The following is a 14,595-nucleotide window of genomic DNA, read 5'->3' as shown; positions in this document are numbered from 1 at the left end:
AGTATTTTGGGTCAGAAAAGGGAAAAGATACAGCAAGCAGCTTAGATGACACTGCCAGGTACAATCAAAGTAGAAAGAAACAGTAACTAATTTTTCTTCCACCACTTAGATCAAAGACACTTGTGAGATAGAGAAAAAAAAATACATACATACTCCAGATGGAGTTCGGGAAATGATATTTTATTTTGTTATGAGGGTCCTGCAATTTGTTAAAAGTTGTGCCAGAAAAAATGGATATAGTGATTTCATGAGGTAGTCAAAGATTTTCAGTAAATTCAGTTTATCACAGAATTCTGCAATAGGTTTTTAAATAGCAGCTACATGTGTGATTTGCCTGTGAGTGTTTAAGTACACACACAGGTGTAATACAGGTGCCAGTGCATGTGTGAATCCATATAGTTTGCTATAATGTCTGGGTTCACAGCTTGTGCTACACGTTTCCTTTCTTATGGCAGGTCATGGTTTGCTCCCTCATGATTGTTTCTTTAGGCAAATATATAGTGGTTGTCTGATTTAGAAAAATATATAATGACTGAGACCTGGTTGCACTGTGGTAATATGAATAATAATAACCATATTGGTTAAGTTTTTTCTGATCCTGGGGCCATGTGATTTAACAAGTAAACAGATACGAGGTAGTGTTGCTTTTTTCCTTTCAATGTTACGGTCTCTGCTTCGTCGCAGCTGGGTTTTCGTTCCTGTAAGGACAGGGCTAAGAGTGCTGTGGGATGGCTTCTGCCTTTGTGGCTGTGTGTGCAATGTCAGTAATAGCTTCTTAGGAAAGGGAGCACAATGCCACTGACGCAAGAGTAGTTGCAAGAGTAAATAATATGAAAATATTTAGACCTGCAAGATATTTAGATGAAGAGCTGCTCAGCAGTATTTGTAACATCTTATGTCTCTTTCTTACTGCTACTGCCATTGATTCAATGTGATAGAGAAGGTGATAATGTCTCCCAGTTGTAGAAAGCAGAATTATGAGCTGTTCCCTGCTTTGGTGTTCCTATCCACTTCCACAGAAATTGCTGCTACAATATGGGATAATATGGAGACTGACAGCAAGCTAAACCATTGATATTGATACCAAACAGAAAGAGAAGACAAAATGATATTCTCGAACCTGCTCTAGGTCCAGCAACGCTGGTAGAGCAGTCATTCCTACTCCAGGGCAAAGCCGGAAAGAGCCCAGATTCTGCATTTTCATGGCAGATTTTCACTTCTCATGTCAGTTTGTGACTGCTCATACTCAGAAAGTGCTGAATTGGTCCTTGTGTGTCTGGATTTGGCTGTCAGTACCATTTATGGTGGTCRTCTTCCTCTTTCTCCTTCCTATTTCACAGCGTTTGGGGATTAGGAAGTTATCAGCTCTTCATTTACAGAATTGGTTTTGCCTCATGTTAAGCTGTGCAGTCATGTTAGTAAGCACTATATAAATGAATAAATAATAAACACTGTGCTGAAACTGTTTGGACTCATTTTGCTAAAATGGTCCCAGCCAAACACTGGTAGTCATAAATTTTTCCTTCTCTCCCTTTTTGTGGGCTAGTTTCCTGTATAACYTTTCCCTTTATGTTACAGATTCTTTTTCGGTTTAGCATGTTTTGCTCAACATGTTCAGGATACGCTAACGTATTTACATAAGAAGAGGTCCTTGCTGATTAGCAACAAGATACTATATATGAAAAATGAAACAATCCTCCCAGTCTTGGGGTATTTATTTGCTTCTGAGGATTCCTCTTGTTTTTTCCCTGACTTTATTTCAGCTGCCAGYGCATGCTGGAGTAGGTGCTCCTCCAGCCCAGGAGCATCAGGCAAGTTTGCACCTGGTGATTGTCACAGGCACTCAGGAACCAACGGCAGCGATCTCTTCAGACATTTAATTTCCCTGTCTTTTATGCCCTAGCTATGAATTTATTGCTCCTGAGTACTCCCAATCTCTCTTGGTCAAGAGCAAAAGCAAGGTCAGCTCCTAAACTTGAGACTCTCATGCGGCAGATTCTGATCCTTGCGTATGTTTTTGTGTGCACTGTAGGAAACACCTTTTCAGTACATGCAGAAATGTTGAATATATTCACATAATTTCCAAGATGATTCTCTTGGTATTGAAATACAATTGCAGAATTGTTAATATGCTTATTTTTCAGCTGCTCAGTTCAATGTAATAAATGTGTTTCCTCTTCAGTTAGCAGAATTAGCACTTTTAAGAGGACAGATCAAGTTAGGCTCATACAATTTCAAAAGGAGAAATATTTTTGGGCAGGATTATTAAAGCAGAAGGGATCTGTGGAGGAACAGAAGATTTGAAGGTCAGGTTTGCTTTAGATAAGCACTTAATTGTTCAGATACAGCTCTGAAGTTTAACAAAGTAATTGCAAAACTGGTAAAAAGCTTGTGAGACCATGAGCTTTTACTAGCAGTAGTACTTCCTAGAGACCATTTTTAACGCGGTCAGACCTGAGAAGGGCAGGTGTGCATGAAATATGTAACTTAACATTTCAGAGCCTCCAGAGCAATTGTATTCTCTGGCTTCAGAGGGAGGGCCAAGTGCAGAACAGAGGTATGATACTTTTTTTTTTTTATTGGCTCTCATGTCTTTAGCAGGGATGTCATATTTAAGAAAACTATGATTCTCTCAGGACTGATTTCTCATTCACTACTTCAGAAAATTATACTTCTCAAGGGAACTTCTAAAGGAGTCTTGAACTGCTCTTTTTCCTTCCAGTCCCATTTGTTTTGGTACTAAGAATCCTACGGCTATGAATCTCTAATGCTCATTATGTGCTGTATGAGATTGCCGAAGCACATGCTTTTGCTGCGGCTGAGATGTGAAAGAAGGGATACTCGTTTAGGGATTATTCCTGCCCCTAGCTCAGATGTCCAGGCCGTTTCAATGCGGGCTTTACATCCAGATTTTCTTGTTTATCTGGCAGTTCATTATTTAAGGCCAGCCTGTCAAAATAGGTTAAATATTCTTTGGGAAACATGGCCACAAATATGTTTAATATAAAAAAGATTGGCTTGATAAGAGAAACATGATAAACTTGCATCCCCCAAAATACTTCTCTGTTGTTCCATTTAGATTTGTAAGAGCGTCGGTACTCAATGACAGATCTCACGGCAATAAATTCCTGGAAAAAGCACAGAGAGACACCAGCAAAGCAGTGAAAATGATTGCTGATGATTTGCTCTAACTACTTGACCTTGTGCCCTCTTCCCCAGATATATGACCAAGATGGGACACTGCAGCACTTTATTGATGGTGGAGAACCCAGCAAGTCAAGCTGGATGAGGTATATCCGATGTGCGAGGCACTGTGGGGAGCAGAACCTAACGGTAGTTCAGTACAGGTAAAGTATGTTTCAATTTACTCAGTGCAAGAAAAAGAAAGTGCTTTTAGTGAAAAGTCAGGCTGTGACCGTCACCAGAGCTATCGCCTTTGAATGCAACGACAATAGTAGGGCTTTAGTGAACATGTCCGTTTGGGTAATACAAGTGCTGGAGCATGTAGTTAAGATGGGTTTAACTTTGGTTACCCAGAGTTGAGGCCRTCGTAGCAAGCTTGTTCGACCTGGTGCTCGTGGGAGCAAGGACAGCACTGTGCCCCGTGCGTGCACGTCACACTGCACACAACACCCTGCACATTTTTAAACAGTCTGATCCGAAGGAAGCCAGCACTCATCGTCATCTGCTCTGCTAAAGATGCCCGTGCTGGAGGAAGGGGGAAAGGAAACAGCCTCATTTGAAATGAAAGCAGCAGCATTTTGAATCCAAAAGCTGTTTGCGAGAGTCCAGGGACACAAATGCACCGAGACGTTATACGCCGAGTGCACCTGCTAGCCAGAATGGTCTTTGCACTGATGCCTGTGATGTCACGAGCTAGAGAAGGTCAAAAGTGAAAAAAGTGCAAAGAAATTACAGTACGTTTTACTTTCTACCCACAAACAGATCCAGAAAACCTAGACAACGCATTGTATAAATACATGATCTCAGCTCTAAACAAGCCTTTTGCCTCAGAATCAGAAGCAACTGCTTGGCCTTATTAAACATGATAGGAAGTACATCAAAGAATGCCCTGTGTTTGGCAGTCACGGTGAGCAACCCTGATTTTTGGCTAGTTGTTTTAGAGAGGGGAGTTTTTTTGCTTTAGGAAGAATCTTAAGCTTATTTGCAGTATCTTTAAAATTGAAAATAAAACATACAAAAGCAAGCTAAAATGAAATATATATAAAGTTTGATCCTCCCATAGGGTTCCAATTTAACAATGGTAAAATTGTTCAATTGGATTTTTAGCTTTTTTCATTCTATGGCCAGTTGACTAAACGCCACAATTAAAAAAATAACAATGCTACTTATGCATTACACATCTTTTATTATACCCTAAAATGTTTGATATTCATAGCTAAAATCCTGTCAGTTTTTAAATAAACACAGTGGATAATGAATAAAGGTCACTGTGATGAGAGAGTATTTTTGTAGGTATCTTGTGAACTATTTCTCAGTGTTGTCGTGTGTGTGTGCATGCATTTATATAGATATGTATATGTGTATGTGTGCATATATATGGATGACAAACCTAAATGAAACGTGAGCATGAGAAAGTCATTACACATCTGTCAATATTAAGTGGATTTTACAACTCTCCTTTCATGATGGAGTTTTTACTTAGAGTTCCCTCTGTTGATCTGTTTTCGATTACTTCAGATCTTTATAAAATGAACTATAAAAACACAATTTAAAAAACTGGCATCCATCACCAGTGACTGCGTCCAAGTGTAAGAAAATAGAAAAGTTGGACACTGAAAAACCAACCTAATTTTTATTGTACATGGGCGTCCTCCTCACAGAAAGTCAGCTGGTTTAAATTCATTCTGTTATGATTTGTAATATCTAAATGGAATTTTCTTCAAAGCGCTCTTGATTGATTGACCCTTAGCTGAACGTTTTGTTTTTATTTTGAGGCTGACAATAATGTTTGTTGGCATGTGTTCTGCTTCAACTGCGTTGGGACGCCATGAAGCTATCTTTATGAGTCATCCAACCACAATACTAAATACATGTCAGCAAAGGAAATATTATCCGAAAAGGGAAAAATCCCTTTGATGTACTTCAGCATGCAGAGATTTCTGCGAGTTTTGGAAGCTCTGTATGCTTGTAAGGAACGGTGTACGCTTACACATTTTTTTTCCAGCCTACTCCAAGCCTCACAGACCACCCATTGCTCCAAAACAGTCCTGCTCTTTCAGCGGCAAAGTGTGTCATTTGGTTTTAGCACATTCATTTGCTGGGCTGCTGTGTTTATGTTAGGGGAAGCCAAACTGAGAGACAAAATGTTACAAGGGTGAAGTACAAAGTGGACTCAATTTTTCTCAAGTTAGGAGATGCTGGTAATTTATAGCACGGCCCTGATTTTGATTTTTATGTAGCGGTGGAGAGGACTAACGAAATGCATGGCTCTGGTAAGAAAGGGCAAGAGAAGAAAAGAGGAGGAGGAGGAGGAGGAGGAAGGACAGAGCGAGCATGAGGAAGAGAAGGAGAGACACAAAGGGGAGAGTTTTTGTCACATATTCCCAGAGCGGTCGGAAAACCATTCTGCTTAGCTAGCAGTGCCCTCCTGAGACAGGGTGGCAGTAAGCAAGGAAAATAACAAGATAAATGAAATTTTTGCAGCTGCTAGTAAAATATTGAGAATCTGCACTTTTTTATTGATCTTTATGATCCTGTTGCCAAGAGCCACTTTGCAGTGACAAAATATGTTGACAAGTGCATATCTCACTGCCATGAAAAATGTGGTAAAGGATTCTCCTTATGTCTGCAGTGTTATACAAGGAACAAATTGCATTGCTACAGCCAATTCTTTACAGAAAGTCTAAATTTAAGGCCCACCAACCCTAAACACTTTTATCTTGAACTTCAGGCTAACGTATGTAGCAATTCTTCACCGAGAAAACCAGTTGAGGCCTAACATTTTTTTTTGGTCTCCAGATATTTTTCCGCCTTACATAAGCTGTTATAAAAAATGATCATTTCTTGGTACTTTGACTGTATCATTTTGGTATGTAATCCTTCAGCCAGAGTGGAGTGCTCTCCTTGTATATATTGAATTTCTATCCACCTCACATAAGGGTGTTTTACTGTTCCGTACAAAGCCTACAGGGAAAAGCCACTGCAAACTGATAACGGTTTTATTTCGTCTCCTAGGTGCCTGATTCTGATCTTTCACAGTTATTGTCCCTGTGTAAATCTGTTAACTGTAGACGTATCGCTCTGAAGCTATTTACATCAATGCGAGATCAGGCTAAGCCTCTACTTATTACCGTACAAAACTCTAGGCTTTTTCTTTTTTTCCCGCAACTCCCAGTTCCATGGTTTTGGAGTATCCAGAGTCTTTTCCCACGGAGTAAGGCAGATAGAAGACATCACATTTCTGGTAATGGTAATTTATACTTACTGAAGGGTCATCAGTGTTATCCTCACGTTCCATTCAGGGGAAGATATTTGTGAGTGTGTGTTCAGATTAACCTCATTTTTTGATTTTTACCAGGTCAAAGTCTATCTTACTCAATAAGCCAAGATGTCTCTTTCTTGGTGGTATATCACCATAATGAAAGGACACGTGTGCTGAAGAAATTCTAAACCTCTGTTGCTAAAAGCACATACTTGAATGAAAAGAATTGTCGCCTCTTTACCCTTGTGTGGTAACTTCAGCCTAGGTAACAAATGCAAAGCTGTTTCAATGGCTTCTCTTCCTGACTTGTGTGCACCAATACAGCACTCCGATGCCTGTACAGAATGAGCAAAATGTAACATTTCTAAAATCCCTTTAAAAGGCACATTGCAAGAAAATACCATTTTTTTATAGCATCTTGGTGTTTGTAAAATCTTGGTGTTTAAAATATTTTAGTTTCAAAGTACCCGTAAGCTCTTTGTTACTTTATGCTACAGGTGGTAACTACAGTGCTTCGCTGATTATGGATTCAGTTTTAAAATAATCAGTAAGATATTCTCTTGGTTATCTGCAGAAATGCTTCCAAAACAGTGGATTTCTACTATAACACTGTGTATGCCAGGAGGAGTATAGTCTATTCCTAAACTAGGCTTTCTTTCTTTTTGTTTTGATTAGGTCAAACATATTCTATCGGGCTTGTATAGATATTCCCAGGGGCACCGAGCTGTTGGTGTGGTACAATGACAGCTATACATCTTTCTTTGGAATCCCTCTGCAGTGCATTGCACAGGATGAAAATTGTAAGTTCTTCATTGTATTTCTACCTGTGTAGCCACAATTCCTGTTTTGCAGCTAATCAGTTGTGTTCCTCGAGTTTTTTAAGACATACTAAGTGAATGTGGATATGTGTTTAAGGTAAGCTTGATGTATACAAGATAAAACCGTGAAACTGATATACTTAAGCTATGTAACATCACGGTATGATTACCTAAATAAACTCAGGTGTTTGAAAATGTTCAGGACTCTGCAACTGCATAGCAGATTTCCCACCACAGCAGCCCCACATAGCTTGGTAGCGTGTGCAATCACTCTTCCTTATAAGCGATTAGTTATTATTTTGTTCTTAATTGATTTGCTTGGCCCCTTCCATTGTTATCAGACCTATCGCAGGAGACTGTCTAGCCAAAACAGTAATGTATTGCAGATCCACGAGGCCTCTGTTAGCGATTCTTCATTCTCCCACCACCGAGTATGTTGAGAGAAGCTTTGACTGATTGTAGAGATGAGGTCCTTGTGGTTAAAAGGCAAAAGCCAGCTCCTCTAAATACAGGCTAAGTAGCCTGAAATAACAATGAGCCTCCATTCCATCATGGCCATCCCCATTTCCATTCATTCTTCTGCCCCACTCGATATTTTATTTTACTAGAAGTAACCACAAAATTAAACATGTAACACAGACCTGGTGCAAGCAAGCACTGGATACCACTGTCTGTAATGGGAGTAGGAGAGCCGAGTGTGCCCTTCGGTTTCCCTGTTTGTGTGTGGAGCTCGATTAGAGCTTGTCTCAAAGACGTCGTCTCCATTTTGACAGCTATGTGTGCCTACGTGGTGGAAGAAACCAATAATAGTTGCTCAATTGACTTTGGTCTAAAGTCACTCTGTGGCTGCCCACGCGTAATCAATTATATATGAGATAGATATATTTTTTCAGTCAAGTACTTGGATATTTAAACAGCTATACTGAGATGAACTTGTGTCTCATAGTAACTTAAATACTGAACCATGCAGCAGTAAAACATTAAGATCCTGGGGATTAAACTGTCAAAAATAAACACCCTTTTTCATCTTGAGTTTTCAGATCCTTTGGGCTTGAGAAGAGTTTAAAAGAAATTAAGTTACTGGCAGTAATGTTTGGTGATAAAACTCATGCTCTGCAGTGTACAATAGAGAAATGTTGTTTTTACTTTCATGAGCTGTAGCTTACAAAAACTTTACTTAAAAAGCAGTGCATCGTAGTTACAATCTCTAAATAATGTCACCTGCTATTTTGCTGTGACAGAAACCAGAGTTTCATCCACAGAGAGACTGACAGAGTAGATGAAATTCCTCTCCGAGCATGGAGCTGGCCCCAAGCTAGTACATGACTTAAGTGCCTCTTAAATCCTCAGGGTAGCCCTTCTGCTCATCTTCTGCAGAGGGGTATTTTCAGACAGTGCAAACTCTGCCTATATTCTTTAGGTCTTCAACACCCTGAATACAATTTAAAAAAAAAAAAACAATCTGCTTCATGTGTCAGGATGTTGGGGAAAAAATGAAAGTGCAGAAATCACCCCTTGTGCTGAACATTTGTAGAGACATTAAAGATGTATTATATGTCTGGAAACCTGTGATAGACAGCCTCATGGATGTAATTGCACTCAGAAAGAGTGCAAAAGGAAAGACCTAAACCTAAAAAAATGAAATGGCATATAATATTATAATATTAGGGWTGTTCTGATTGAGGAAACATATTAAAACATAAATTTGTGAAGTAAATTCATTTTATTCAAGGACATGAGTTTATAGTACATTTTTTATTTTATATTAAATCATGTTGTATCATGTACTCCCATATTCACTTTTAGAAATCTATCATAATCACTTACCTAGACACAATGGCAGTTTCAAATCACCTGTTTAAGTAGGTAATTTGCACCTGTGTATGGAGATACACACACACACACACACACACACACACACACACACACTCTATGACTGTAGCTAAATGTGTGTGAACATACATAGACATAGACATATGCACATATACATAGTTAATGTAAAAATCTACATTAAAATATTATGTCATGAAGTTGAACATGCCAAAATTAGAAAGCATGAGATTGTACTTGGTGCAGGTGGCCTAAATTCTGCTTCTTTTGCATTGTGATACAGACTTCCAGTACCTGATTCCATGTCCTTTTTTTCCATAGGACCCTTGCTTTATTCACTGCATGGTCTAGATGGTACTCAAGGAATGAGGCAGCTGTTCAACTTTCTTCTATATGTTTAACCTCCTGCCTTTCCTTATCAAGCAACATCCAAACTCAGCACTGGGTCATTTCTTTCTGAGAACAGGGTATTGCATTCATTGCTGAAATATCTAAGTGCCTCAGAAGCTGCAGTTAACTGATGATCACAAGACCTTCATGCAACTAGAAACTATTCTCCTTCCTATTTTGTAGGTGGGAAATCGAGGCACAAAGATATCTCTGCCTGTATTTTGCATTGTCTCATGGTTATCTGACTTCCCCTAGCCTTAATCATGCAAGTCACAGTGAAGTCCCTGGCTTCGCACTGTATTGGCTGGGTGACTGTGTGTGAGATGTAATAATAATAACCTTAGTGGCTCCCTTTTGACAGGATGAGGGAACTACTGCTGCAGTAGATATTCAAGCTCAAGGAGTGTCTGAGCACAGGATTTTTTCCCCCATGCTCTCAAAATTCATGCTTATCTGTGATACAGCATTTGCACATGCTGAGTGCAACATGTAAAGTCAGCGTATCGTTAAGTGCTGCAGCATTTTCTTTCAGATGATATCTTGTTGTATAAAAAATATATATCACAGTCTCAGGCTTCTCTGAGTCCTTGCAAACTCTCAGACATCCCTTTACATGATTTTTCAAGGTCACTGAATCACCACCATGCATTCAGATCACTGTCTCATTGAAACCCTTTTTCTGTGTGTTGTTAAAATAAAAGTGTTTAATTCTAGTAACAAGAAAATGGATATTGATATTTTTTTAGTGTCTCCCAAGACTGTATTAGTCTTAAAAAGGCATAAAAAGGATCTTATTTACTTTTTTTGTTTTCTCCCAGTGAATGTCCCTTCGACTGTAATGGAGGCCATGTCCAGACAAGACACCCTACAGCCATTTAATAAAAGTAGCAAACTGTCCCCTGCCACTCCACAGCGATCCATAGTATTTCCACAGACTCCGTGTAGCAGAAATTTTTCTCTCCTGGATAAGTCTGGGTCCATCGAGTCAGGATTTAACCAGATCAGTGTCAAAAACCAACGAGTTCTTGCAAGCCCAACTTCAACGAGCCAACTAAATTCTGAGTTCAGTGACTGGCATCTTTGGAAATGTGGGCAATGCTTTAAGACTTTCACCCAGCGGATCCTCTTACAGATGCATGTGTGTACGCAGAACCCTGACAGGTAAAACCCAGGCTCTCTTTATTTCTGTATCTACTGATAGCCAGATCCACTGCTTTCTCCTTTTATCAGGCTGTTATCATTTCCGAAACCAAACCATTATTAGGAGGAGTCTGTACGATATAATTCATCTGCAGCTGTGTGAAGTAAGCTGATAAAAGCCATTGCTTGACTTCACTGTTTGTAAAAACATTTGGTGCCTAAATGTACAGATAAAAGGAAATAGCTAAGTATATAATCTTGTTTTCAGAATGGTTTGGTACATCTATTGGAGGGAACAAAATAGAAGGAAAATTTATGAATATCATAGATGGAAAAATGAGGTCAAGATAATTAAAAGTCTCTCTGTCTTCCAAAGATAATCTAACTTGCTGCTCAGTGGCTGTCATAGTCATTTCAGGGTTCACCTATAGTGTGCAATGTGTATGAACTTAATTAAGTACTAAGAGGTAATGAATTGGAATTTTTTGCTTAGTTCTATTTTTCTTCAGAGCGTGCAAACCCATAAATCGTGCAAAGCTGTCAAAAGGAAATACCTACTCTACTAGTGATGTGGAGGAAAACAGATGCCACTTATTCAATAAACTAATATCCACACAGAAGAAAAATGTTGACTAGATACCTCAGAGTCAAAGTTGGTTTGAAAGTTTGTCAATACAGAATTTTATGGCCATGAACTGAGGATGAAATTTAGCTGAACAAGTGAATTAAAATTTCAGGTACTCTGACCGGTGGCACAGTAAATATAATGGAACCATTATTTATGAATCAAAGCTGGTTTATTTGACAATTTTGATAGCTGGAAGGACAAAGACAAAAATCAAATTAATTCAATAAAAAAGGCTGCCCATGTTTTGTCTCTTCTTCAGCTATGATGAAGGTTTCAGCAAAACAGCTGAATCCCCAGAAAGTCATTGTAAAAGCAGCATATGAATGTGAATTGCATGTAACCAAAATGCTACAGAAAATAGTCAACAGTGACTCTGTGTATGTRTATGCACGAGTGTCCATCTGTCTGGGTGTATGTGATTGTCTGTGTGTACACATATGCCTGTGTGATTCTGTGGGTGTGGAGATATTGGAGCATAAATCCCATTTTCCAGCATGAAATTTCAAGGATCCTCRGGCAAGCTAAATTCCACGCAAATCTACATGGAATTTAAAGAGTTGATAATATTTTGAATGCAACAAAAGCCTTTCACATTCTTTCAGTGTCTTCTGATTTTTACTCTGGCCTTAGCAAAGTAAGGCCATGCTAAGGAAACCTGTAGGACACAATTGCCAATTTAAGCGTAGAACATAGGTCCTAAAAGGCCTGCTCTCCCAAGTTGCGTGGGCTCTTTCCTTTCCCTTATTGAAGCCTCCTGAGCACTTAGAGCCTGAAATACTGCACCGGAAGGTGAAGAAGAGGTATTTCAAGAAGCTCCGCCACATATTTTTTCACTGATTCATCTGATCAGGTGCGAGACCTAGATTTCATCCTTTCCTTCACTTGAATCTGTGTCTCCCTTTTAATAGAACCAAGCTGCAGCTGACTATTAGTACAAGAGGTGTTTCTCCTCGTGGGGCTGTTCCATGCTCTAAGGGGTAGTTAAATATTCATTTTGCCAGAGAGAGGGAGTGAGGCTGTCTAGCCTACAACTGAGGCTGTCATCTTAGAGGTGAGAGCTTTGCTTTTCTATTTTATTGTCTTCTAAGTACTTTGTATTAAATATTGCCTGAAGCACGGACTGGAATTTAGGTCTTTCCCCTCAGAGGTGAATGCCCTTGTTGGTAGGTTACTGGTTCATGATGTCTTATTTTTTTTCTCTCTCTCTTCAATGAATATTTAATTTGTCCATGCAATGCAGAACAGCTTCACCCGGAGAGTTTAGAGCAGCTTAACCTCAGAATAACCTACAATATAGTATAGGTTCGAGTTGCCTATGTCAGAGGAGAGAGTTGGTTACTTGCCTCTCCCAGGGGTGAAGAGAGGAGAGGATGGTTAGAGAAAGGACTTGGCAGATTAGGGGAGGGTTGAGGTGCAGGGGTGGTTAACTGGTAAGTAAAGACTGAGTTGTAGGTGCTGAATCCCAGAAGAGCATTCAGGAAGACTTAAAGCATAATAGTTAACACCCCTATCTCAATATTGATACCGGCTAATTTATCTGACTGCCTCTTTGGCTTGCAGGGTTTTGTGAATCCCATTCTTAAGCACCTTTTCCTCTTGTGTTACACAGAGTGCCTAAAACCCAGCTGAGCTGATACAAGGTACATTCAGGATCAATCTGTTGCATAAATATTAGATGCTGGTGTGCTCTGTTTTGTGATACCTACACTCCCTCTATATGAAAATGGCTTTTCAATAAATAAATTGTATAGACTCCATGTGGAGGCCAGTTTTGTAATGCCTTCTTTGCTCCTGTGAGATGTGCCATGAACAAAACTGTCATAAAAAAGTTTCCCGATAGCTCCTCTTTAGAGCACTGCATGGGACTTCAGTCACATGAATCCCATTAAGCTCAATGCAATTCATTCAACATTTGAAACTATCAGAGTAATGGTTACTGTAGATTGTAACTGTCCTAGGATCTGGGTTCTCATATACCCAGTTAGAAGTCATGATAGGTTCAACTTGGGTCATGGCCAACCTTTTGTCCTTTAGCAGATACCAGTAGATCTGCTATTTAGTGATAACAGTGGCTGAAAAAGAGTTGTCTTTGTTTTCTTAAATATGCCTTATTTCTCCGCGTGAAAAATTCTTAGTGTCGTACAAAAATTTCCCAGAGTCAAGCAAATAGGGTATAATTTGTGAGAGCCTCAAGTCCTGGGCGCAACTCTCTGGGCTGGATTTTCTCACCCATGCCTGCAGCCCCGCTCCAGCCGATGAACAGCTCCCCGTTTATTGTCAGCAATTTGTGAGTGCCCCAGCCATGGCATCTTTGGTGTGACGGCAGCAGCAGGAGCTGCCTGCCCTAGGAAGGGGCTCTAGGCTATCGTCTCTCCTGGCTTTGCATTTGTTTTTCAACAATGCTGATTACCTACAGCATGAGGTACAGGGAAAGTATCTTTGCATCTATTCAAGAGTCCACTTCAAGGATTGAATTTTGAGAAAAGCAGACTACTTGGGGTGTTGGGGAGGAGTGGGGAAAAATTACTTTAAAGCCACTCTGATTCAGAAAACATCTGCATGAGAGCACAAGGGTGGACAGGCATAAAAAAGCCCAAAATATGCTTCTTTCAGATAGGCAGTGAGAAAGAAAATGTCTCATTTAAAGGGCAGATGGTTTTAAAAAAATAGTACTAAAAATGACAAACCCAAAATAGGGAGAATTTTCAAGATCATCTGCTGCATTTATTGTTTTATGAGATGAAGATTCTAATTTATGTTAAAATTATCTTTAATTAACTAATTTACTAGTTTAGTTGCAATTGACTTCCCCCTTTCCACTGAGGTTTTTTTTGGCCTGTTAAATTTTGTAGGGTTTCTCTTGGAAGCTAATGGTAGATGGGGCTGGGGGGGGCGGTGAAGATTCAAATCTGCCTAGATTTGAACCCTGGGACTTTCTGAGCCTTTGGGAGGTTTTTTTAGGCCTTGCCCAGGCAGAAGCAATTTGAGCAACTATTCCTTGAAGCAGGAGTCAGAAATCCGTTTTCTTTTCTGTTTTTTATTTATTTATTTAATTTTTTTTTGCTGCAGAAATTCCCAACAATCCTCTTTGGGGGGGCTCCAGAAAGGGGTAAGCAAAAGCCTTTGATCAGTGAATCATTTTTAGAACAATATTTTTAAAATAATTTTTGGTTTTGTTTTGTTTTTTTCCAACAGCAACTGTTTTTCTAATAATGACCCCCTTTTTTTTTTTAATGACATCTTTCTTCTTTGTCGCTTTGATCGTCCTGTTCGGTATGTATTGGTGTTAAGGGAAGGCAGATGCTTGCAGTTCCCAGGGGCTGCCTGTGGCACATTTTCATATA

At 39.5% G+C, this 14,595-nt stretch overlaps 1 protein-coding gene across 1 annotated transcript in view; it reads left to right on the top strand.

The window, feature by feature from the left end:
• The window catches only part of PRDM6 (PR/SET domain 6), a 76,190-nt gene that overhangs the window by 46,724 nt on the left and 14,871 nt on the right, over nt 1–14,595 (top strand). Inside the window, exons 3-5 of the mRNA XM_026063930.1 lie at nt 3,220–3,347; nt 7,121–7,245; nt 10,302–10,644. Of these exons, the coding sequence (XP_025919715.1) occupies nt 3,220–3,347; nt 7,121–7,245; nt 10,302–10,644 (596 nt within the window). The remainder of the gene's footprint in view (nt 1–3,219; nt 3,348–7,120; nt 7,246–10,301; nt 10,645–14,595) is intronic.

This window comes from Apteryx rowi, unplaced genomic scaffold (assembly GCF_003343035.1).
Source record: "Apteryx rowi isolate R43461 unplaced genomic scaffold, aptRow1 scaffold_203, whole genome shotgun sequence".
NCBI classification, from domain to species: Eukaryota; Metazoa; Chordata; class Aves; order Apterygiformes; family Apterygidae; genus Apteryx; species Apteryx rowi.
The sequence above is the reverse complement of the archived record's forward strand: the minus strand, read 5'-3'. Positions and strand labels throughout refer to the sequence as shown.